This window comes from Carcharhinus amblyrhynchos, chromosome 14 (assembly GCF_965287045.1).
Source record: "Carcharhinus amblyrhynchos chromosome 14, sCarAmb.v2.hapA, whole genome shotgun sequence".
NCBI classification, from domain to species: domain Eukaryota; kingdom Metazoa; phylum Chordata; class Chondrichthyes; order Carcharhiniformes; family Carcharhinidae; genus Carcharhinus; species Carcharhinus amblyrhynchos.
In genome coordinates this window covers 20971949-20996827 of record NC_137337.1, presented here as the reverse complement: position 1 = coordinate 20996827, position 24879 = coordinate 20971949, and the positions used below count along the sequence as shown (strand labels likewise).

The following is a 24879-nucleotide window of genomic DNA, read 5'->3' as shown; positions in this document are numbered from 1 at the left end:
GGGTAACCTCCCACTCATTTGATCTGCATCATACTGCATAGCCTCTGAACACAAGTGATTGCTCGCTAAAGATTTGTAACATTGAATTAAGTGATGTGCTAAAATATTTTTTGCAATGGGCATTTTGCATAATTTCCATGAGGTGCAGGGTGAAGAAACATCATTGTCATTCATGTATGCAGAATTAGACAATAATGTTATTTTAATTAGATCTGATGTCTTGTTTCGAAAAAGTTGTTATCGTGAATTAAATCTAATAAGTACTGAATGTGTTACATTAAAGATGTGTCAGAAACCAAGGTAAGTTGGTGCAAAGTTTTGTCTGTAATTTGTGTATTTTTTTCAGTGTTGCTTGCTCAAAAATGAGGGAAACAGTGGGGGCAACTTTCCTGTCCCACTTTGCGCATGGGGTGGGGACCATACAACAATCTTTTGACCTTGAGCGGGATTTTCCAGCTTTGGGGTGAGTGTGGCCAGAATATCCCACCCATAATCATGGGATCCTACAGTGCAGAAGGAGGCCATTCAGCCCATCGAGTCTGCACCGACCATAATCCCATCCGGGCCCTATCCCCATAACCCCATGCATTTACCCTAGCTAGTCCTCTTGTCACCAAGGGAGAATTTAGCATGGCCAATCCACCAAACCTGCACATCTTTGGACTGTGGGAGCAAAGCAGGGCACCCAGAGGAAACCCACGCAGACACGGGGAGAATGTGCAAACTCCACACAGACAGTGACCCAAGCCGGGAATCGAACCTGGGTCCTTGGTGCTGTGAGGCAGCAGTGCTAACCACTGTGCCACCCAATGTTCCCTTGGCAAAATCTGTATGCAGTCCTTCCTCCTAATGAACAAGACAGCATTGCCAATTATAAATTTTTCAGTATCCATCCACCCACTACTGAAGCACTGGGAATTTATTCTTGGTTTGAAGCTTTTGCTATGTTTTCCCACAGAACATTCTATTAAATAAGTTAAATTGTCAGAAGTGGAGAACAGTTGTGCACTGGGTCAGTATAGTATGGAAGTGGAAAGTTCAAAGCTTGTGGTATTTCTAGTATTTTGCCAAATAATTACTTTGTGAAATGCATCTTGTTACTTCATTCTTGCTTGTTGTCCTGACATCCATTAATACTTACGTTCTTATCATCAGTTAGTCATTTTTATTCAGTTGGTGGTAGGAAGTCAGTTAGGCCACATCTGTTTTATTTTAACTTGGCCTTTTTTTTGAGAAATTTTCAAATGAATATAAATGAAGTAACACAGACAGTACAGATTGAGGAGCTCAGGTACATGACACATTATTTTTTTTTATTTTTAAAGAAACAGTTTTGGCAAGGCAATTAATAAACAAAAGTGGTGTTGCTTCTGCCACTTACTTATTCATATTATTTTTGATGGAAACCAGCACTGAAGATATGTGTTGAATATAATTTTCACTGTAGCACTTGGAGCGGTGTGAATTTGTCAAGGATAGCCAACACAAATCTGTGATAGTGTGGTTTTTGAAGTTCAATGTACCAAACATTTACCCTTTAAGTGTCCTTTGAAGCAAAATCATTTCACTTACTGGATTGTGGAGAGATTATGGGATTTATTGTACCATTTCAGGGCTTTTAAGCCTCTTTCTTAGCAGAGGGAACAGGCCTGAGAACTGTAATCGTTCTGAGTTGACAACTTACTGATTGGCTGAATATAAATCCATTGCCCGTGGTGGGCTGTTTGAACTGTGAGGCCTACTGCACACTGTTCGTTATAGCACATTTAAACAAAGCTCAAAGAAATTGTCCATACAAATGGCTGGCATATTGGGATCAAAATGGATAATCTTCTGGCATTTGATTCTCCAAATGTGATGCGAGCCAACTGTTTTGCTTTGTGCTACTAAGCTTAGTGCTGAATTTTACCATAGCAGCGGCTGCTGAAATCACAGCTGTCATTGCACAATATATACGAGACTGAATTATTATGACTGTAAAAAAGCCAAATAAATCTTCAGTACCTGAGGAAAACTCCCATTGTTTTATACTCAGGAGCCCTTATATGAACAAATGTATCATCTTAAAGGAACATGTACTTAAACAGGCCCTTGTGCCTCTGGGTTTAGCTATGCATCAAGGCCTGGTGGCTGTCCTCCAATCTGTTAAACTCATTCACATTTGGCTGTGACTGAGAGGCAGCATTCACACACGGAATTGAAGACTTGAAATTGTTCGCTTGTTGCCAGAAGTCAAAGTGATTTTATTGCTAATACCATTTAATAAGACATGCCCACCGATTCAATCTGCTGCATTTACTAGCAGCAGATGTAACTTAGATACATATTTGATTTGATTTATTATAGTTACATGCATTAACATACAGTGAAAAGTATTGTTTCTTGCACACTATACAGACAAAGCATACCATTCATTGCGAAGGACAGGAGAGAGTGCAGAATGTAATGTTACAGTCATAGCTAGTGTGTAGAGAAAGATCAACTTAATGCAAGGTAAGTTTGTTCAAAAGTCTGACAACAGCCGGGAAGAAGCTGATCTTGAGTTGGTCGGTACATGTCCTCAGACTTTTGGATCTTTTTTCCAATGGAAGAAGGTGGAAGAGAGAATGTCTGGGGTGCGTGAGGTCCTTAATAATGCTGGCTGCTTTGCCGAGGCAGTGGGAAGTGTAGACAGAATCAATGGATGGTTAGTTGGTTTGCATGATGGATTGGGCTACATTCACAACCTTTCGTAGTTTCTTGCAGAGTTCTTGGGCAGAGCAGGAGACATGCCAAGCTGTGATACCACCGGAAAGAATGCTTTCTATGATGCATTTGTAAAAGTTGGCGAGAGTCACAGCTGATATACCAAATTCCTTTAGTCTTCTGAAAAAGTGGAGGCATTGATGGGCTTTCTTAACTATAGTATTAAGGGGGGGAACCAGGACAGGTTGGTGGTGTGAAACCAGTTGCTAATGTCCATTTGTATAACTGCCATGAGATGATATGAGTGCAGTAAAGTGACTTTTTTCTGTACAGACCTTACGGTGTTGCATGGTTGTCATACATTTGACTATGTTCGCCTGTTTCCTTTCTGTGTGCAGGTCACTGTAACAGGATATACGCTGGGGATTCCGGATATTATCATGGGAATCACATTTCTGGCAGCAGGAACGAGTGTTCCAGATTGCATGGCTAGTTTAATAGTGGCCAGACAAGGTACATAGATATTTGATCATTTTACACTGGTTTATTAATAGTGCCAAATGCTAACGTAAGCCAGGTTAACTCCGATTTCTCACTAACATTTTCCAGCCTGTCTTTACAGACATCCCGACTGTTTGATCAATACAATTGATTTCTGTTTCAAAGAATCAATGTTGATTGTTCTCATGCATTAGGAATTTTACCTTGTCAGATATCAGTGTCTTAGTAAATTTAATACAGTTCCTTTAAGATACTCAGAATAGATAATAGGTCAAATTCATCATTTTTCCCATTGTCAACAGTGGTTAGGGTAGGCAGTATATATAACTTGATAGGAAATGATGGGCAGGATTTTACAGCCAAGCTCAACCCAAGACCGGAAAATCCCACCTGAGGTCAATGGAACTTCCCAATGGGCAGCATGGTGGCACATTGGTTAGCACTGCTGCCTCACAGTGCCACGGACCCAGGTTTGATTCCCGGCTTGGGTCACTGTCTGGGTGGAGTTTACACGTCCTTTCCACGTCTGCGCGGGTTTCCTCCGGGTGTTCCGGTTTCCTCCCACAGTCCAAAGATGTGCAGGTTAGGTGGATTGGCCATGCTCAATTACCTCTCAGTATCCCAAGATGCATAGATTAGAGGCATTACAAAGAACAAAGAACAACACAGCACGGGAAACAGGCCCTTCGGCCCAACGAGCCCGCGCCGCCGTCCCACTGTCTCAGTGACCTATTCATGATTTTAGTCTACGCCTAATGTGCGAGGGTCAGGGAGGTCCAATATAGGGACAATTTAGTACCCAATCAATCAGCCTAAAAGCACATCTTTGGGATGTGGGAGGAAACCGGAGCACCCGGAGGAAACCCACGCAACCACGGGGAGAACATGCAAACTCCCACAGACACAGGCCCAAATCCATTAGTGGGGTAAATATGTGGGGTAACGGTGATAGGGCCTAGGTGGGATTGTTGTCGGTGCAGACTCAATGGGCCAAATGGCCTCCTTCCGCACTGTAGGGTTTCTCTGATTACCCGCTCCGATTCCCAGGTGAAGTGGTAGAATTCCTGCCAATGTGTCGAGCTCATTAGTGAGTGAAGGAAAACAGGCTCCTATGTATGAAATACACTTCTTTAAAATCGCCAATGTTTCAGTCCAAAAGGTAGCTATTCAGACAATCGTCCTGCAGAGGGTGCCACTCCCAATCTGCATCAATCTTCTGCCGTAACTTTGGTGAGGAATTAGCAGACCATCTGGAAAAGTTACATAGAACTATATAGAATATGTAGCACAGGAACAGGCCATTCAGCCCAACTGATCTATGCTGGTGTTTTTGCTCCAGATGAACCTCCTCCCTTCTTTCTTTAGCAGCAGATTGTTGTATCTGTTTCTGCCTCATGCACGTACCCAGATTGCTCTTAAGTGTATCCATGCTATTTGCCTCAGCTGCTCCATGGTCTGAATTTAATGCTGTCCCCACCCAGTGGGTTTGTGAGACCACATCTGGCATACTGTGAGCAGTTTTGGTGTCCAGACTTAAGGAAATGTATTGTTCTGAAGGCAGCTCAGGGAAGGCTCACTAGGATGATCCCCAGAATGGGTGGATTGTCTCCTGAGGAAAGATTAAACAGGTTGGGACTCTACTCATTGGGATTTAGAAGAGTGAAAAGTGATCTCATTGAAATCTATAGAGCTCGTGAAGGGCTTGGTAGGATAAATGCTGAGAGGCTGTTTCCCCTCATGGAAGAGTCTAGGAGCAGAGGCAGAGTCTCAGAATAAAGGGGTGCCAATTTAGGACTGGGATGAGAAGAGATTTCTCCTCTAAGGTTTGTGAGATTTTGAAACTCCCTGCCAGGAAGAGTAATAGGGTATGGGGAAGAATCCTTGTGTATATTTAAAGCTGAGATAGATTTTTGATCAGTAAGGGGAATCCAGGGTTACTGGATAGGGCAGGAAAGTGGACATGAGGAATGTCAGATGATCCAGTTGATTGGCGGAGCAGGATCAAGGAGTTGAAGGGCCAATTATTGACCACTTGAGAGCTATTTCTTTCCTAGCTTCGGATTTTAAGTTGGTAGGGAGGAGTATCAGGGTCTGGGCAACGACCAAACATAACCAGGTTCTGGCCTCAGGTGTGGGCAGGGCACCTCAATTAGCAGCCCCCTTTTAACATCGGGCACGTCCCACTTAACTGAAACTGAAAACCACCCCCCATCCCGTCTCCTCAACCTGACCTCTCTCCTATGACCCAGCCCCCCACTGTCCCCTGCCACATCCTCAACCCCCAAACCCATCCCACCTCCTTTCCCCAGCGTCTCCTACCCTGTCCACCCTGAGAAATCTAATTCTTACCTCTTCCTGGAGACCTCCAAGACCTGGAATCCCAGAACTTAAGGCAGGATTTTCCAGCCCCTTCCACTGGCAGCAGGATATTCCAGTCCTTCCGAAGTTGACCCCTCAGAATGGATTCTGTGTCGGGATGGCTGGGCCACAGTCTGGCCAGTGGCTCTTGCACATGTCATGGGCAAACACGGGGGGCGGGGGGGGGGGGGCAGCGGTGGTGGGGGGACTGAAAATCTAAGTTTTAGGCTCTGGGGGCTACCTGCGGTCCCACCCCTAGTGAGACTGCAGAATTGCCAACCAACCCAATTGTTGTCAGCTCTGTCCATTGAGGGGCATAAGTTCCGCCTCCAGCCAATCAACACTCATTGAAGCGTGACAGGGATGTATGTGTTCTTTGCCAACTCTTGGGACACAGGAAGAGAAACCTCACCATCCTAAAGATTCTGTCCCATGTGGTAGCTCCAGATCTGACCACATCAATAGTTGAAATTGGCCATTTCTCTTGAGAACATCCATTGATTAAAAGTGGGGGTATAAGATAAACTCCAGTTGAAATTCAACACCATCTACTCTAATACTATTTCCCTGCTGTTTCTCAGACCATTTGATCCAGTCGCTTATGATAATACATTCCATGTCCCTCTAATCCTTTAAAGAAAATATTCCTTCTAAACTTTTCCTGTAGATTTCAGGTATAAATTCTAAATTAATGGCCCTTGTAATTAATTCAGCTGCCTGCGGAAATAATTATTGCCGTCTTGATATTTTTCATAACTTTTCAAGGCTCTATTTCCAAGTGTTTGTTGAAGAACACAATGGAGAGAGAGTAATCTCTAACCTTACCCCTTGTATTGCTGTAGTGATAGGATGCAACAGTGAGAGGCAGAGGGAAGACCGAGGGGAGGAAAGCTGGATCGCAATAGACTGCAGGGAAAAAGTCCCAAACAAGGGATCAACAGAATACCACATTGTCCACTGGAAGGGGTGGATGTAGACTCCAGATGCATTGGGTAGCAGTCCAAGTGGGGCAAGTGAGGCATGGACAGGTGATGGGCTCGAGGTAGGGTGTTTGAATTGAGGAATAGACTTCTTCTTGAAGCTGCTAGCCTTTTCCCTCTGGGCTGCTGACATTGTGTATGGTCTGGTGAAGGCTGGTGGGCAGGAGAGAGTGATACAAATGTACTCGACTGGTGTTTAAGTATGGCGCCAGGACCTTCAAACCTGTCAATTGAGGGCGAGCAGACAAATCAGGTGTCAGTCCACCAGGAGAGTCAGAGGGAAGTTCACCCGTGCATAATTAAGGAGGTTCCAGGCATGGAATCTGGTGCAGGATCCCATTATTCTGGCCAGTGGAACAATTTCCACTAGAACTGCCCATTGCCACACTTAGCCTCAAAATGGGAGAATTCCACCCTGTGTGTTCTGCACTGAGTTGACTGCCTGTTTAGAAAATACACCCAAACAAATCATCTTATTGAGGATAAGACTCTGTATTCCCTTCCCTTTGCCTGGCCTTTCATTCTTCAAAACCAGCTTTGAAACCAAATTAATGTATTATCACCAACCCAAGCAAAATTTAGCCATTGTAATTGAGGGCACAGGAGTCTTAAAGTCTGCCACCTCAGCATTGTTCTTCTGGAATGTACATTATTGGGAAGAATCTCAAAGATGCTCGAGAGTTTGGAGAGGGAGAGAGACAAAGCAGTCACCAAGGAGGCTTAATGAATTAAAGAATGGTTCTTCCAAAAGGGAGCCATCAGAGCTTTGGAGCTAGATGACCTTTATCATGGTTGGAGACCTCCCAACAGTCCAATTCTGGACACTGGTCGCAATGAGGCAACTTTGGGTGCTGCTCATGATCAAAATGCACAAAGCCCAAAATTGTTGAGGTTAGGTCAAACACGGTGCACCTCACTCAACCCAAACTGAACTCAAACACACAAACATTGCTGTCATCTCCGTTACATTCCAAACCAACTGTTTCCATGGATTCTGGTAACAGCACAAAAAAATCTAATTCTAATGGGTTAGTAACAACTTATCAATTGTTGCTTAGACAACCAGATAGATTTTTATAAATGTGTTTTCTTTATATGTAGGGATGGGTGATATGGCAGTGTCTAACACAATAGGAAGCAACGTCTTCGATATCCTTGTGGGCCTTGGTCTTCCATGGGGTCTTCAGACAATGGTTATTAGCACTGGTTCTGTTGTAAGTCTATTTTACTTTTCATGTTGTTTGACTGGGAAATGCTGTTTGAACCAATATTTCTTTGTTTTTCTCTGGTAGTCCTGTTTGGGACAGCACAGCAACACAGCGGTTAGCACTGCTGCCTCACAGCACATTCCTCTGTGTCAGTGTGAGTTTCCTCCGGATGCTCCGATTCCCTCCCACACTCTAAAAATGTGCAGGCTAGGTGGATTGGCCATGTTAAATTGCCCCTTGGTGTCAGAGGGGGGTTAACAAGATAAATATGTGGGGTTACGGGGATAGGGCCTGGGTGGGATTGCTACTGGTGCAGGCTGAATGGCCTCTTTCTGCGCTGTAGGGATTCTATGATTCTGCTGTGCTGGGAATTCAGGTTTGCTTCCTGCTTTGTGTCACTGTGCAGAGTCTACATGTTCTCCCCATGTCTGTGTGGGTTTGTTCCGGTATCCTCTTACAAGTCTGAAAGATGTGCTGATTAGGTGCATTGGCCATGCTAAATTCTCTCTGTGTACCCAAACAGGAAACTAGGCGATTTTCACAGTAACTTTATTGCAGTGTTAATGTAAGCCGACTTGTGACACTAATAAATAAACATTAAACTTGAGAGAACTGAGGGATCTAGTCATAAGAAAGTCTCAGTAAGTGAATAAGTTCTATGAACGAATGTTTACAGTCCAAATCACCCACACAACCATTTTCTGAGATTGGAGAGACTGAATTATAAATCCATGACATGAGACCACAGTCTTTGATTTTGTCAGTGGAATCAACATCTAAGTTTTGGGATGGGAAGCAACAATTAAGCTGCAATTCTACTTTTAAATGCCTGCATTCTCTGCTTGTGCAACATACGATTAATGACTTTGTTAACTCGACAACAGGGAAGGCGTTGCATAGTGGTATTGTCACTGGGCTAGTAATGAAGAGACACAGGGTAATGCTTCGGGGACCTGGGTTCGAATCCCACCGTGGCAGGTGGTGAAATTTGAATTCAATTTAAAAAAATCTGGAATTAAAAAATCCAATGAAGACCATGAAACCATTGTCAAGTGTTGTAAAAATCCATGTGGCTCACCAATGTCCTTTAGGGAAGGAAATCTGCCATCATTACCTGGCCTACATGTGACTCCTGACAGCAATATGTTTGACCCTTAAATGCCCTCTGAACAAGGGCAACTAGGGATGGGCAACAAATGCTGGCCTAGCCAGTGACGTCCATATTCCATGAACAAATGAAAAAATCAATCCTGCAATCAAACAATGATCATTTTGCATGATGAAAATTAAAATATTTCTGAGAATGAAAACATCATTTAGAATTATTTGATAAAAATCAAAATAATTAGAAAATTCTAACTCTGGGCAAAATCCAAAATGACAATCTAGACCTCTCCAGGAAATTCTTTCCTAAGCAGCTTCAAGTGCTGTTCAAGTGTTCAGGGAGGGATAAGAGGCGGCACAGTGGTTAGCACTGCTGCCTCACAGAGCCAGGGACACAGGTTCAATTCCCGGCTTGGGTCGCTGTCTGTGTGGAGTTTGCACATTCTCCCTGTGTCTGCGTGGGTTTCCTCTGGGTGCTGTGGTTTCCTCTAACAGCCCAAGCAGGTTAGGTGGATTGGCCGTGTAAACTGTCCCTTAGTTTCCTAAGATGTGCAGGCTAAGTGGATCGGCCATGGTAAATGTGTGGGGTTATAGGAATAGATCTATATCTAATCTGACCTTCGGGTAAGCATTCTCCAAGGCAGCCTTCACGACACACGACAGCGCAGAGTCGCTGAACAGAGACTGATAGCCAAGTTCCACACACATGAGGACGGTCTCAACAGGGATCTTGGGTTCATGTCGCACTATCTGTAACCCCCGTGACTTGCCTGGGTTTGCAAAACCTCACTTACTGTACTGTCTGGAGACAATACACATCTCTTTAAACTGTGATCAGTGCTCCTTCCACTCACATTATCAGCCACTTCAGGTCTTGAACAGCAGGTTAGGTGTAAGGATTCGCATTCTAATCAGTAATCTCTAAACTGTCTGTGCTTTATATGCTCTGTCTGAGGCCAGAACTCTCCATTCACCTGACGAAGGGGCTAACCCGAAAGCTTGCGAGTATATTATCAAATAAATAGGTTGGACTAAAACCTGGTGTTGTCAGACTTTTTACTGTGTTATAGGAATAGGACAGCCTACATAGGAGAGATGGTGCAGACTCGATAGGCCAAATGGCCTCCTTCCACACTGTAGTGAATCTGTGCTATTATTAATGCTGCAATTTACCCTTTAAAAGCTGAAGTGTTTCATTTTATGTTACAGGTTCACATCAACAGCAGAGGTCTGGTTTATTCTGTTATACTTCTTCTAGGATCTGTGGCACTCACAGTAAGTACATTGCTTTCCACACATGCAAATGTTTCCAAACAGTGTGTGTTGTATCTCCAAATCCACAACATGGAATGAGTAATGGCTGATGTTACATTGGCCTTCTGTTGACCAATCCTGGAGCAGCTTTTTCACTAGTGGATTATGGGGGAGGTGCCATTGGCAATCTGCTATTCCTTATTTTAGACATTTTCTGACAATGATGGCTTTAGAAAAGCTGTAACGTTGTCAGAACTGTAGTTGGGACTGTGTTCTGTATGTACTGAATAGTGTAATGAGGAGCTACATTTACATTATATTTCGCACACATGCTAATAACTCCGCCATTCCATCAGAACGTGTGACCGCTGCCAAACAAATCTCTCTTAGGCAGTTGTGGTGTCTGATTAATCACAATGCAGATACTTGTAATCCACTTGGAGTCTTGTAATCTCCTGATACAGGGGGAGGGTGGCATGTGGCAGAATGGTTAGCACTGCTGCCTCACAGCATCAGGGACGTGGTTCAATTCCTGACTTAGGTGACTGTGCATGGTCTGCATGTTCTTCCTGTGTCTGCGTGGGTTTCCTATGGGTACTTGGATCTCCTCCCACACTCCGAAAGGCATGCGGGTTAGGTGCATTGGCTGTACTTAGTCCTCCCTCAGTCTACCCGAACAGGTGCCGGAATGTGGTGACTGGGGGATTTTCACAGTAACTTCATTGCAGTGTTAATGCAAGCCTACTGGTGACACTGATAAATAAATAAAAGCCTTGGATAAAAATCCAGTCCAATGATGGAAGAAAAAATGAAAATTCCTCTCTGACCTCCTCACTTGAAACTAGTCCAGGAATCCCTGATTCATTTGACAGAATATCTACCTCTTTTATGAGATGATCTTCGCCCCAGGCAGAAACAGGTCTAGCTTCCTCCTCTAAAATTAAGCAGATCAGCATTCGCCATCAACCTGTTACCCGGCTCCATTCTCTGGGAAAAGAGGAATTGTCGAACTAGTTCTGCCCTTGCACAACTAGTAAGAGTTATCCAGTTGACAAAATTGATCTACTTAAGTACATCTTGGTCCCTCCATTAAATCTCAATCGCATCACTCCAAAGTCCACACTACTCTCAAGTCGAGCGATCCAATTCATTGGGCCTACCTGACTATGGTGCTGGGATTTGGTCTAGTAGCTGTTCTCTGCACTCTTTCCAAGCGCTTAAATACCCCTCAGCATGTGAGAAATCCAAAATTGATTGCAGTATTTTAAATCGGGCATAAGCAAGCTCATGAGTAAGGATAAAATTGTATATTTTGTTTTATATTGAATTGAACAGTTAATGTACCATAGAATATGGTTTTAGGAATAGCTTCACAAACATCTAGTCATGCACCTTTAGAGTTTGATCCAGTGAAATATCCAAGTCCCTTTCCTTCACCGCTGCCTTTTCCTTGCACAACGTGTTTATTTAACATTGCACATGTCTATGTACAGAACACTGCACTTTTCTAAGTTTTTTTATTCATTTATGTGACATGGGCACCACTGGCTGGCCAGCTTTTATTGCCCATTCTTAATTGCCCTTGAACTGAGTGGCTTGCTCTGCCTTGTCAGAGGGCAGTTATGAGTCAACCACATTGCTGTGGCTCTGGAGTCACAGGTATCATAGAATCCCAGCAGTGCAGAAGGAGGCTGTTTGGCCCATCGAGTCTGCACTGACCACAATCCCACCCAGGCCCTATTCCCGTAACCCCACATATTTACCTGCTAATGCCCCTGACACTAGGGTCAATTTACCGTGGCCAATCAACCTAACCCGCATCTTTGGAGTGTGGCAGGAAACCAGAGCACCAGAGGAAACCCACACAGACACAGGGAGAATGTACAAACCCCACATAGACAGTGACCTGAGGCCAGAATTGAACCGTGGTCCCTGGCCCTCTGAGGCAGCAGTACTAACCACTGTGCCATCATGTAGGTCAGACCATGTGAGGATGGCAGATTTCCTTCACTAAAGGATGTTAGTGAACCAGATGGATTTTTCCAACAATTAACCATGGCTTCATGATCATCAGTAGATTTTTGATTCCAGATTTTTTTAAAATCAAATTCAAATTCCACCATCTGTCATGGCGGGATTCGAACCCAGGTCCCCAGAGCATTAGCTGAGTTTCTGGATTAATAGTCTTGCGGTAATACCTAGGTCATCACTTCCCCATCAGTTGCTAAACATGGGCCCTGTGCTGGAACACTTCTTGATCTCATTGTCATAGCTAAGCATCCTCAGTAGACCTAATTCTCAAGCACATCTTGTTTTTATTAAGCTGATGGCTGCAGTTGACAGTGTGGGAGCTGTGATCATCACTTTGATGATAGCTTTATTACGTCGGGAGCTGTATTTATCAATCTAATGACTACTTTCTCGAGTCCGAGAGCTGTATTCATTAGTCTGATGGTGTATTTATTAGTTTGGGAGCTGGATGCATCGGGCTAATGGTTGCTTTCAGCAGTCTGAGAGCTCTGTTTATCAGTCTGGGACCTGTGTTACCCAGATTTCATTCATTTGACTAAAGTTTAACAATCTTAAGAATTCGATGATCTATTCTGAGGATTGTTTACCATTGAATGTTGAATTTAGTAGCTTCGGCAGTCTTGTAAATGGAGGGCTCATGTGCTTCTCCTAGGGCATTGTTAACAATTTACAACCCTATGTCTGAAAACCATATGCCATGTCTCTGTTCAACGGGATTTAGGAGACTGGAGGTTTCCTTAAGCTTCATCACTCATATTTACCAGTCTGAACCCTCTGCTTATTATTCCAAAACCTGTGTGCAATTTAATACCGGAACATGTAAGATCAAATTGGTGCCGTCAGCACACCCCTCAGTGCAAATATGTACATATAGCACGACTGTCTCTGGAATGTCCAGTCGAATGTGATCTCACACCCTCTGGGTCACTGTGCATGGGAATCTTTCTAGGCTCCCAGCGAATGCTAAAACTCTATTCTGGGAACAGCCTCCTAAATACTGAACATTGAGGCCCAGCTTATTGTTCTACAATGGAGGCTATCAGAGGCGCATGCAATCCTGTCTTCACCTGATGTCTGCACTCTTTAGAGTTGGGAATGGGTCAATTTATCAGGAATCAGATCCCCTGGCTGGTTCCCCCACCCCCACTCCCACTCCAGACACCACCTCCTCTTCTCCTCTCCCCTCCCCACTCCTACCCTGCCCCCAACAACTTCCTCAGACACAAAATAATTGTTTAACTTCTCTGCTTTTGCTAATCTTTTCATATACCTAAAGAAGCTATTACGATCCACTTTTATGTCTTTTGTTAGTTTCATATTCTCTTTGTCCTTTCCTGATCAGTTTTCTTCTTGTCCTCCTTTGCTGAATTTTAAAGTGCTCCCAATTTTACCTTTTGTCTTCCGGCAAACATGTATGCCTCTCCCTTTCATTTAACATAATCTATAACTTTGTTTGTTGGTCAAGGTTCACTAATCTTTCTTGTTAGGTTTTTGTGTCTAGGAAGAATGTATATTTGTTGTAGACCATGCAGTACTTCTTTAAATTCTAGACATTGCCTGCCTAGTGTCAATATTTTTAGTGTATTTCCGAATCTACCATTATGTCCCTCATACCTGCATAATCTCCTTCATTTAGATTAAAAATGCTAGTTTCAGAATGAATTGTGTCACTTTCAAACTTAGAATTTTTCATATTATGGTCAGTATTTCCTGAAGATTCTATTAAAATTAGGTTTTTAATTAGCTTTTTCTCAATACACTATACTAGATCTCAAATAGTCCAATCCCAAGTTGATTCTTCAATGTGCTGCCCCAGAAACCCATCTCATACGCACTCAGTATATTTTTTTGTGGATTTCCCCTCACATCTTCCTAGATGCTTGTCACAGTGTGAGCCCAGTGGTCTCACTGAACTCTGATTTTCACCCAAGTGTTTTCAAACTCCACTCTCAAAAAACACACCTCAGAATCTTCTCCCAAACAGTGCTTTCATCAGATACCTTCACCAAGGATCCACTTCCAGGATTTCAGCCTTTCCTTTCAGTATTCCACTTCCCTGGATTTCCATGTGCATTCCAAACAAATCTTGATTACCCAATCACCCCAATAAACACCATTGCAGCACAGGTTGTATTAAGGTGTCACCAACTTTACGACCACTTAGAAATCTGGCTTCTCGCTAACCAACTTCATCAGGTCGGCACTTCTTAGCTCTGTCTTTAACTGGAGTCTCTCTCTGCCCCTTTTAACTTCAGTGAACAGTAACTTGCTCAAATTCCAGTTTATTGACCCCTTGACTTCAGTCCTTCTTAGGAATAAAAATGCATCTAATCAGCTATAGTGTGCTTTACTCTTGCTCTCAAGAAAACCAGCTGAAGACTTTAGAGTTTCAGACACAAAGTATAGTACAGGCTAGTCCCAGCACTCCAACTAGTGGTATACCACGAAAATGCCCTGATTCAATAATTATTCAGACAATTATAGTTAAGATCAAAATATTAGCATATATCAATCAAAAGATGTGCATTGAAAAATGAGTTATCTATATCCACTCATAACTATTGATTAAGATTAACTCGTGCATAAGATGTGAATGTAACTAACCAATTGCAACATGTGCATGCCAATTTGATTATAAGACCCAATCAGAGTAAAGGTTCGTACATGCTATTTAATCTGATTTATCACTGGCTACAACTGTTTTTTAACAGAACTTGTATATCGCTTGGGGACATCAATTGCACTCCCTTGTCTAGTTTTCTCAGTGCTTAATGAATTCTAAAGTGTTGCCTTCCCAAGTTATCTCTAAATGATTTAGCTGCCAGAATAGATGGTAGAACAATCCCACATTGTTATTACAGACCTTGAGACCTAACACCCATAAAGTCCTGCCTGGGACTAGCCCCTGGCTAATTGTGCCCTTGGGGAGCCCTTGTGACTAATGGCTTCCCTCTCACAGATTGAACTGAAGATTTCCAAACCTTTTTAGTAAATAGCGGCGATAATGAGCATGTACTAGAGTTTTAAGCTTATTTTTCCAATATAATGTCCAACACCTGCTTCCTCCCCTTTTCAGTCCTTCTGGAATACCTCTTTTCATTCCCTGGTTTCTACAGCTATCTGTTCTTTAGCTTCTGGAACTTGCTTTCTGCACCTTATACCATTGTCTTATCTGTACTGGCACTTTCTATAATAGCTGCTTTCCTCTCGATGCCTAGTTTCAACTGCACCACAAGGGTTTATGCTTTTCCGTGTGGGCCCCTGGGTGCTAAGCAACAGCCTAGTCTTGCTTTCAGGCTTGTTTGTTTTCACATCGTAAACCATTTAATCACAATTAAACCAAGAACCACAGACATGTAGGCACCTTTATTTAACACGAAGCTAACTAACGTTTTAATCCTTATACAGAAACACAAAATTAAACTTACTTAAATTAATACCTTCTTTCTAATATCCACAAACACAAATATAGATTAGTTAAACTACCTTTGTTTCCTGACAAAACTGCTGACTTGATGCCAAGAACCGTAACTCTCACCCGCCTCTTGAGTTCAGCTCTTTGGTCCATGTTTAAACCTGGATGCAGTGAGATCAGGGGACAAGTGACTCATGTGGAACCCAAACTGAGTATTGGTGAACAGGTCGTTGCTGTTTGATAGCACTGTCAAAAACACATTCCATCATCTTGGTGGTTAACAAGAGTTGACTGAGGGAGTAGGAATTGGCCCGGTTGGATTTCTCCTGCCTTTTGTGGGCGGGGTTTCATATGGTTGGGTGGATGCCAGTGTTGTAGCGGCACTGAAACACTTTGGATAGGGAAGTGGCTTGTTCTGGAGGACAAGTCTTCAGAAATACTGCCAGGATGTTGCCAAGTCCCATAGCTGTGTCCAGTGCATTTAATCATTTCTTGATATCACATGGAGTGAATTGAATTGACTAAATACTGACATTTCTGATGTTGGTGTCCCTGGGAGAAAACCAAGACCAGTCATCCACTCGACATTCCTGGTAAAAATAGTCGTAACTATTTCAGGTTCTGGGTTCCGTCACCATTGATGGTGGGAATATTTGTGGAACTTTCTCCTCTGGTCAATGGTTTAATTGTCCATCATCATCAGTGACTAGATTTGACAGGACTGCAGTGCTTTGATCTGATCCATTGGTTATGAGGTCTCTTAACTTTGTCTATTGTTTTGCTTCCACTATTTGGCATACAATTTAGTTTAGTGTTGTAGCTTCCCCAGCTTGATGCCTCATTTTTAGGCACACTAGCCAGAATGACAGGATTCTGCATTTGGAACCTTATTAATTTGCACAGGCAAGGATGCCTTAACTCTCCTGGTGGGGCAGCAGCTGATTCATCCACCCGCCCTCAACCGATGGGTTCAAACGTCCTTACGCTGTGTTTAAACATCAGTCCAGTACACTCATCTCACTCTCTCAAACCCACCTGTCTTTCCCCAGACCAAGCAGGATGTCAGCAACCCAGAGGGAAAAGTTTAGCATCCTCAAGGAAAAGTCTGTTCCTTCATTCAAGCATCCCCCCCCTGAGGCCATCATCTGTGAGGTGCCCATGCCCCATCTGTACTTCTACCCACTGTATCTGGAGTCTTCATCCGTCCCCTTCAAGTAAACAATCTCTTTGACCCCCTTTGTGAGTTTTTGTTGCAGGCTTTTTGGGATCCAGTTTCCCTCCTCTCGGTCATCCCTCTGCCTTCCATTGTTTGTCTTCTTCTCCCAAGATGAGTTGATTATTTCATCTAGCAAATGGTTCGGATGCCGAGATACAGTGTAGGGTTCGACCCTCACTCTGCCTGATATAGCACTGAAGATTGCCTTTTCACCCCGTTCTGTAGTAAATTCCTGTCATAAACCATATTTCAGCAACCCTTAAATAATCCAGGATTGCTACCTGGAGAAGAACATGGTTTTTAACCAGGAACAGTTCTTTCCTCATTTCATACTGTCTGCTAATCTTTGACTCATTGCACAGAAAGCCTTGAGAATAGGCATAGTTTAATATATTCAGTAACAACAAAAAAATTAAGGGAGAATAGACAATTTATAATTAGAATCTAACGTGACCAATAATGATAAAGAAAAGTACAGCACAGGAACAGGCCCTTCCATCCTTCAAGCCTGTGACAATCATGATGCTCTAACTAAACTCAAAATAAAACCTTCTGTCTTTGCTCTGCCCCTCTATTCCATCCCTATTCATTACCCATTCTGATACCTGTTAAGTGTTGCTAATGTGCCTGTTTCCACCACTTCCTCTGGCAGCACATACTAGGCACCCACCACGCTCTACAAGAAAAACTTCCTCCACACATTTTTCTTAAACTTTCCCCTTCTCACTTTGAACCTGTGCCCCCTTGTAATTGACATTTCCACCCTGGGAAAAAGCCTCTGCCTATCCACCCTATCTGTGCCTCTCATAATTTTGTAGAACATAAGAACATAAGAAATAGGAGCAGGAGTAGGCCAACTAGCCCTTCGAGCCTGCCCCACCATTCAATGAGATCATGGCTGATCTGTCGTGGCTCAGTTCCACTTTCCCGCCCTCTCCCCATAACCCTTAATCCCCTCTCTTATCAAGAACCCATCAACCCGCTTCTTAAAAATATTTAGCAAGGCAGCCTCCACCACTTCAACGGGCAGAGAATTCCAGAGATTCACCACCCTTTGAGTGAAGAAGTTCCTCCTCAACTCCGTTCTAAACCGCACCCCCTTTATCTTGAGGCTGTGCCCCCTAGTCCTACTGTCTTTTTTGAGCGGGAAGAGTCTCTCCACCTCTATCCTATCCATCCCATTCATCATCTTATACGTCTCAATGAGATCTCCCCTCATTCTTCTAAACTCTAACGAGTACAAGCCTAGTTTATTCAGCCTCTCCTCATAGCTCAACCCCCTCAACTCCGGTATCAGCCTAGTAAACCTCCTCTGCACTCCCTCCAGGGCCAAACTCTATCAGTTCTCCCCTCAACCTCCCTCTTTCCAGTGATAAAATGACAAATAATGCTTGTAAATGTTTGCACTACAAAGCAGATTGGTTTACCATGATGCTTATAGCCAGTGTGTAAGATTTTTAATCCAGTGATTGTTACCTGCTGAGTTAATCAGAATTATATTCTGATAACGAAGACCAGCAATCATCTTGAGCATTTCTGTGTGGTATTTTACTTTAAAAATAAGGCAATTCTTATATTTTGGGAGTTTGTAAGCAATAGTTACCAATATAGATGTTGGACACGTTCATTGGTGTTAACTTCACACAGGAGGCAACACATTTCATATTTAATCACAATATTTGCTTGGTTTACCTGTTTTAAGTGTGAAAATTATTTTTAAGGCCGCATTGTAATTAGTTGCTGGCATGGAAAGAATTGACTGATTCTTAGGGTGGGATTTTCTGGCCACGTTCGCCCCTAGACTGGAAAATCTCTCCCGAGGTCAATGGACTTCTACATGGTCCTGTCCCACTCGCTGCGATTCGGGTGGGGGGTGGGGGGCAGAATTCCAACCTTTAATCTTCAAGATTTTCCAGCAAAATATACACCAAAAGCTGGCAGCTTCTTATAGATGCATGACAAGGTGACTCTCTGCTGTGTTAACTGTGTATATGTTTGTGGTTCTAGGTGGCGGGTATCCACGTGAATGGCTGGAAACTGGATAAAAAACTGGGTATTTATGTGCTCACGCTCTATGCTATTTTCCTGTGTTTCTCAATAATGATCGAATTCAATGTGTTTACCTTTGTCAACCTGCCAATGTGCCAAGACAGCATTTAAGCACATTGGGCAAACACTGGGGGTCGTCGAGCAGAACACTCCGAGGCTCTTCTCGCATTTCTTTCTTCCACGCGTAAAGAATGATTTTTATTTTGCGGCTATTTTTTGAAAGTTTAAGAGAGCTTTTAACACAGAGCCGACTTGACTGCTGCATCCAGCGAGGAGCTCTCACTCCCTCCTATGGAGCTTTTAAGAAGTACGCCTGTAAATTTTTTGACGTCTGGAGAACGGTGTTCGTCTAGATTTCCTTGTTCATCTTATGTGCACACAAGCACAAAATTGTAATGTATTAAACAGCAAGAGAGCTAAAAAAAATCACTTTATTTTTCAAGGGACTTCACCACACATGTTTTGCCTGGGAAGCAATTTATTGGGCAGCGCTTTCTGACCCAACTTTTATTAGGCCATACTACTTGTGGGAACGTGTCTCTGTTTGTTCCGTAACTTAAAAGAGTATATATTGGAATTGTATAGACTTGAACAAGATTATTTGTATATCTGGTGATAGTAACTCCAATAATGAATGAAAATGCTAACGTTCTTGTACATTTTATTAGCAAAGTATATATCCTGATTTTACGTTTGAATTTTGATTCATAGTATTTTGATATTATGTTATATATACATATATAGAGAGAGAGAGAGAACATATTAATGACAGAGTTCCTTTTATGAAAAGAAGAACTTTGTGCACATTTTTAAACATTTAATTCATTTGTTCCAGCTATGATGGACATGGATGAATTCACTCTTGGACTGAATTGTAAAAGTGCAATATAGTTCCTGCAGCATTTTACGATACTTTGGCAATATAAATATTATCCCTGTATGTTACCCTCACTGCCACGAGTCTCTGAGTAGGACTGTTTGATTCCTTTTTAACAAGTCTTTCATTACAGCCTTGGAAAATTGAAAAAAAAAGGGACGTTGACCCTTTCGATTTGTATATTTTCACATTTAATGGTTGCTTTCTGCACGAAGGGCCATGAGCAGATGAAGCTTTCTTGCGACTGAGAGCAACTACTGTAACCAGGCGTCATTTATCTTTGAAAACGCCTTTGAAGAGATGCTGCTGTTCCTATTGCTAACTTTTGGTCGTAGATTTACATTTTTTTAACGCCAGACTAGCAATGACTTTTTAACAAAGATCTCTGGACTGCACACTATCGTTTTGCTTTAAGTAAACTGCAGATTGAATGCCAATCCTGGAGAATTATAAAACAAACACACAAACTGAAGCGTACACATGGATTTAATTGTTTACTCCGCGCATTTCACAGGAATGAATCATGGCTGCATTAACGGGATATGGGGTTCTTCAAAGCGAGGGTGGCACGTTCTGCTGTACGGTCACCGGTTTGCATTGAAGCTATTTTGGACAATCTGCAAATGCATCCTAACTAGTTCTCCTTTTAAAGAGATTCTGATGTATATTTCTCTCCCCCACACATCATGGGAGCCGCGTTTATTCCAAACACAACCCAGCTTTCACATTTTTGAGACCACTTTAATGGTATCATGGCAATAAAAAGGCTGTGCACAAAACTCTGAATGTTTGGACACTGAAGCGCTGGTTAAAACCTTTCAGTTTTGCAGCCTGATTGATTTAAGTCTTTATGACTCCAGCCTGTTTGAGCAGTTCAGTGGTTGTTGAGCTGCAGTTGCACCTTCTGGCTTCTTTAACAGCCGTGGAGGTATGGGCAAGGAATGCATGCAATGTGCAGCGGAGAAAACTGCACTGTGACAGTGGTGTAAGTTAGTACTTCACATTGTGCAGTTTATAAAGGGCCCTCAGTCCAAATGGGCATCCTCAGATAATCAGTTTTAATTTTCACCAAATCAACATTTTAGGTGAATTCCACAGCTGTTGGAATACAATGTTTACTTGAAAGAATTGCCATCATAATTGAAATGTGGGTAAATGTACTGTATGCTTCTGTATGGACCCATACAGACCAGGGAAGTCCCAGATTTGAATTCTGGGTTGGATGGTTGATTGCAACCGGGACAGCCACAGTTTGTGGTTCATTCCTCAGCTTTGAAGGGGTAAATCTTTCAGGGTCTTCTCTCCTGACTACTATCCAGTGGACCTTGTCTGGGATCTGACTAGACCCATTGACCAGACTTTGATTTGGTTTATTATTGTCACATGTATTAGTATACAGTGGAAAGTATTGTTTCTTGTGTGATGTACAGACAAAGCATATCGTTCATAGAGAAGGAAAGGAGAGAGTGCAGAATGTAGTGTTCCAGTCATAGCTAGAGAAAGATCAACTTAATATGAAGTGGGTCCTTTCAAAAGTCTGATGGCAACAGGGAAGAAGCTGTGCTTGAGTCAGTTGGTATGTGCCTTCAGACTTTTATATCTTTTTCTGGACAGAAGAAGGGGTAAGAGAGAATGCCTGAGGTGTATGTAGTTTTTAATTATGCTGGCTGTTTTTCCAAGGCAGCAGGAAGTGTAGACAGAATCAATGGTGGGAAGCTGATTTGAGTGACACACTGTTCTTTGTTCACAATCCTTTGTAGTTTCTTGTGGTCTTGGACTGGAGGTCTCTTTATGCCTGTGGTACTGAACCTCGGCATGACAGAGCACCTTCAGGAAAGAAATTCCCAGAAAGGGAAACATCCAGATTTCAATTTCTTGTAGAAAAAGTAAAATACTGAGGATGAAGGAAATCTGAAATAAAAACAGAACAAAAATACTGGAAATACTCAGCAGGCCTGGCAGTGTCTGCGGAGAGTGAAAAAGAGTTAATACTTCAGGTCTGTAACCTTCCCTTGGAACTAGGAACTGTTAGGAATCAATCCAATCGCTTTGAAATGACCTCAGTGGGGCCCATGAGGTTGGCCTGTTGGAGTATGCGCTCCCTGATTGAGTTCATGATTTACTTCTCAATAAGGGAGTCTCACCTGTTTCATAATAGATAATGAGGAGTGTCAGGGCTACAGACTGAGTGTCAGAGCTCTGCCTTTGTACCTAAAGCATTCTTAGGCATGGAATTAAGTTTATAATTTGAAGGGATCTTGTTAAAGGTCAACAGCTTCTGAGGGGTTATTTTACACTTCCTCCAAATAAAAGGTGTTGCTATCAAAATCCATCATCAAGGAAGAAATAGCAGGACTGATACCCCTGGATATTTAGTTCCCAGTCCTGGTCACCCTGCAACCACGTTTCTGTAATGGCCACTACGTCATACCCATTTGTACTGATTTGTGCTGTCAGCTCATTTACTTTGTTTCGAATGCTACGTGCATTCAGGTAATGTGTCTTTATGTTAGTCTTTCTTACCTGGACCCGATTTGTTAGTGCATTCCTTTGTTTGTATGCTCTGTCCCTTCCTGTCACAGACTGGTTATTCTTCCCCAGACCATCTCCCTGCACTGCGTTGACCACCTCCCTTCACGTGCTTGTCACCTTTGGCCTTGCACCATGAACCATTTTGACATCTACTCTGTCCTGCCCTCCATCCTGCCACAGGCTTTATCTTTTGTCCTTTTTCTCACCATTGCCCCCGTTTCTGTGCTCCCACTGCTCCCCCCCTCCCCCCCCCCCCCCCCCCCCCACTTTCACTTGGTCAGAACTGATTACAATTCTATCTTTTGATGAAATGTTATTGACCGTAAACATTGAGGAATGTTACCACAGTTCATGCCGGCAGCATTTTTCCACCCTGCCGCAGTGAACGGAGATTTGGCTGGGTGCCAAATTCTCCGACCTCATTGTGGCATGAGCGTGGTGTGAATGGCCGGTAAGATCACGCCCTTTTTCTTGTTCTCTCTCCACGCTAGACGCGCTGGTTATTTTCGGCATTTTCCGTGTTTTTGTTTCAACTTCCAGTGTTATTTTGTGAAAATGCTGATCAGGATTTACATAAATTGTCAGTCGCTGTCGGGTTTTGAGGAGAGACGTTTTGAGTTACAGTTTGCCTGATCATTAATCATCGACATAGAGAATGTTCAAGTGATTTATTGAGTTATTATACATTCAAATGAGAGTGTTGTCTGGTTTGGCACTGGTGATTGAAGAGTAGGATGGTGGCACTGGGCAGGATGGGGAAGGGGTAAGATATGATTTCATTTCTCATGCCTTCCCTCAAGGCCTTGATATTACAGTGAGGTAATGAATGCTGTCCAGTACTCCAACATTAACTGGAGAAGATCAGAGCAAGGAACATCCTGGGTGACTCTAACACTCAGAGCTGGTGAAAGTGGTTGAGTTCTTTGGGACCCCTCCCCCAGGAGGAAATAGATTAAAGTTAAAAGAACAAAAGTACCAATGAACCTGGGTCTCATTCTTAGACACTTATTTTGCGGTCTACCCTTCAACACCCAAACATTCGCCCGAGAGGAGAAATGGGCGAACACAGGATCAGAAATGAAACAATAGGTTTTCTTTTCCGATTCATTCATGGGATGTGGGCGTCACTATCTAGGCCAGCAATTGTTGCCCAAACCAGAGTGTGCTTGATCTGAGAGAGTTGCTAGGCCATTTCCGACGGGATTGCTGTGGGTCTGGAGTCGCATGTAGGTCAGACCAACAGGGATGGCACGGTGGCACTGTGGTTAGCTTCGTGCTTCGTCACAGTGCCAGGAACCCGGCTTCCATTCCCGACTTGGCTGACTGTCTGTGTGGAGTTTGCACATTCTCACCGTGTCTGCGTGGATTTCGTCCAGGTGCTCCAGTTCGTCCCACAGTCCAAGGATGTGTGAGCTAGGATGATTGACCGTGTTAAATTGCTCCTGAGTGTTAGGGGATGTCAGGGAGAATAGTAGGGTAAATATGTGGGGTTATGGGGATGGGGCTTTGGTGGGATTGTTGTCAGTGCAGACTCGATGGCCTCCTTCTGCTATGTAGGGATTCTGTGATTCAGATCGGGTAAGGGCAACAGATTCCCTTCCTGAAGATCATCAGATGAACCAGATGATTTTTGTGTTTGCAACAATCAACGATGGATTCCTGGTCATCATTAGGGATGGGATTTTCCAAGCAAGTTCACGCTGAGACCAAAACTTCCCACTCGAGATCATTGGACCTTTAAACGGTCCATCAGATTTTCCGGGATGATCCCCGTGGCAGACGGGGCTGGGAAGTTTACCCCCTAGATTCCAGATTTTTATTAAATTCAGATTTCACCATCTGCCATGATGGCATTTGAACCCAGGGTCATTGGATTGCTAGCCCAGTGACCTCTAGGCCATCACACATTTATAGGCAAAGCAGGAGGACAAAGCGTCTCAAAGCAATGGACCACAAATCGGACATATTCCCTCATAATCTGGTTCAGCTGAATTCTATAGGCCACGAGAGAACACAAAGTGTTTCCACCCTTAAGACCCATATCGTTCCCAGTGAGAACAAACGCAGATCAAGAATGCTTTTTTTTTTAAAATCAATGTACTAATCCTAACATGCACTTTACAATCAAAACAAAAGTCTGCAATGAGAAATTTGGTTCAACAAGTACATTCCATTCCCGGTTTCTGCATCGTTAATCTGCCCTGGATACTCCCTATTTTCCATTATCATTGTACAGTGGATTCCACAAATATTTATGTAATGAAAGCAAGATTTTGAAAGCAGAAACATTCTTTGTTCTTGGGATGTCACTGGAAAATCAGTTTGAATTATCCATCACACAGAATCATAGCAGTGCAGAAGGAAGCCGTTTGGCCCATCACGCCTGTGCCAACAACAATCCCACCCAGGCCCTATCCTCGTAACCCCACTTGCGCTGCTAGCCCCTCTAACACTAAACGGCAATTCTAGCATGGCCAATCGATCAAATCTGCACAAGTTTGGAGCGTGGGAGGAAACCGGGAGCTCGCAGAAGAATCCCACGCAGACACAGGGAGAACACACAGACAGTGAGGCCGGGAATCGAACCCAGGTCCCTGGCGCTGTGAGGCACAAGTGCTAACCACTATGCAGCTTGGTGCCCTTGAGGAATTAAAGAGTAAATCACATTG

At 43.1% G+C, this 24879-nt stretch overlaps 1 protein-coding gene across 4 annotated transcripts in view; it reads left to right on the top strand.

Moving 5' to 3' along the window:
* LOC145352475 (sodium/potassium/calcium exchanger 4-like) overlaps positions 1–22386 on the top strand; it is a 274927-nt gene extending 252541 nt beyond the window's left edge. For all 4 annotated transcript variants that reach the window (XM_080202379.1, XM_080202377.1, XM_080202380.1 and 1 more), the window contains exons 13-16: positions 3084–3198; positions 7626–7738; positions 10046–10111; positions 18760–22386. In XM_080202379.1, the coding sequence (XP_080058505.1) occupies positions 3084–3198; positions 7626–7738; positions 10046–10111; positions 18760–18912 (447 nt within the window). In that variant the 3' untranslated portion in view covers positions 18913–22386. The remainder of the gene's footprint in view (positions 1–3083; positions 3199–7625; positions 7739–10045; positions 10112–18759) is intronic.
* The last annotated feature ends 2493 nt before the right edge of the window (positions 22387–24879 follow it).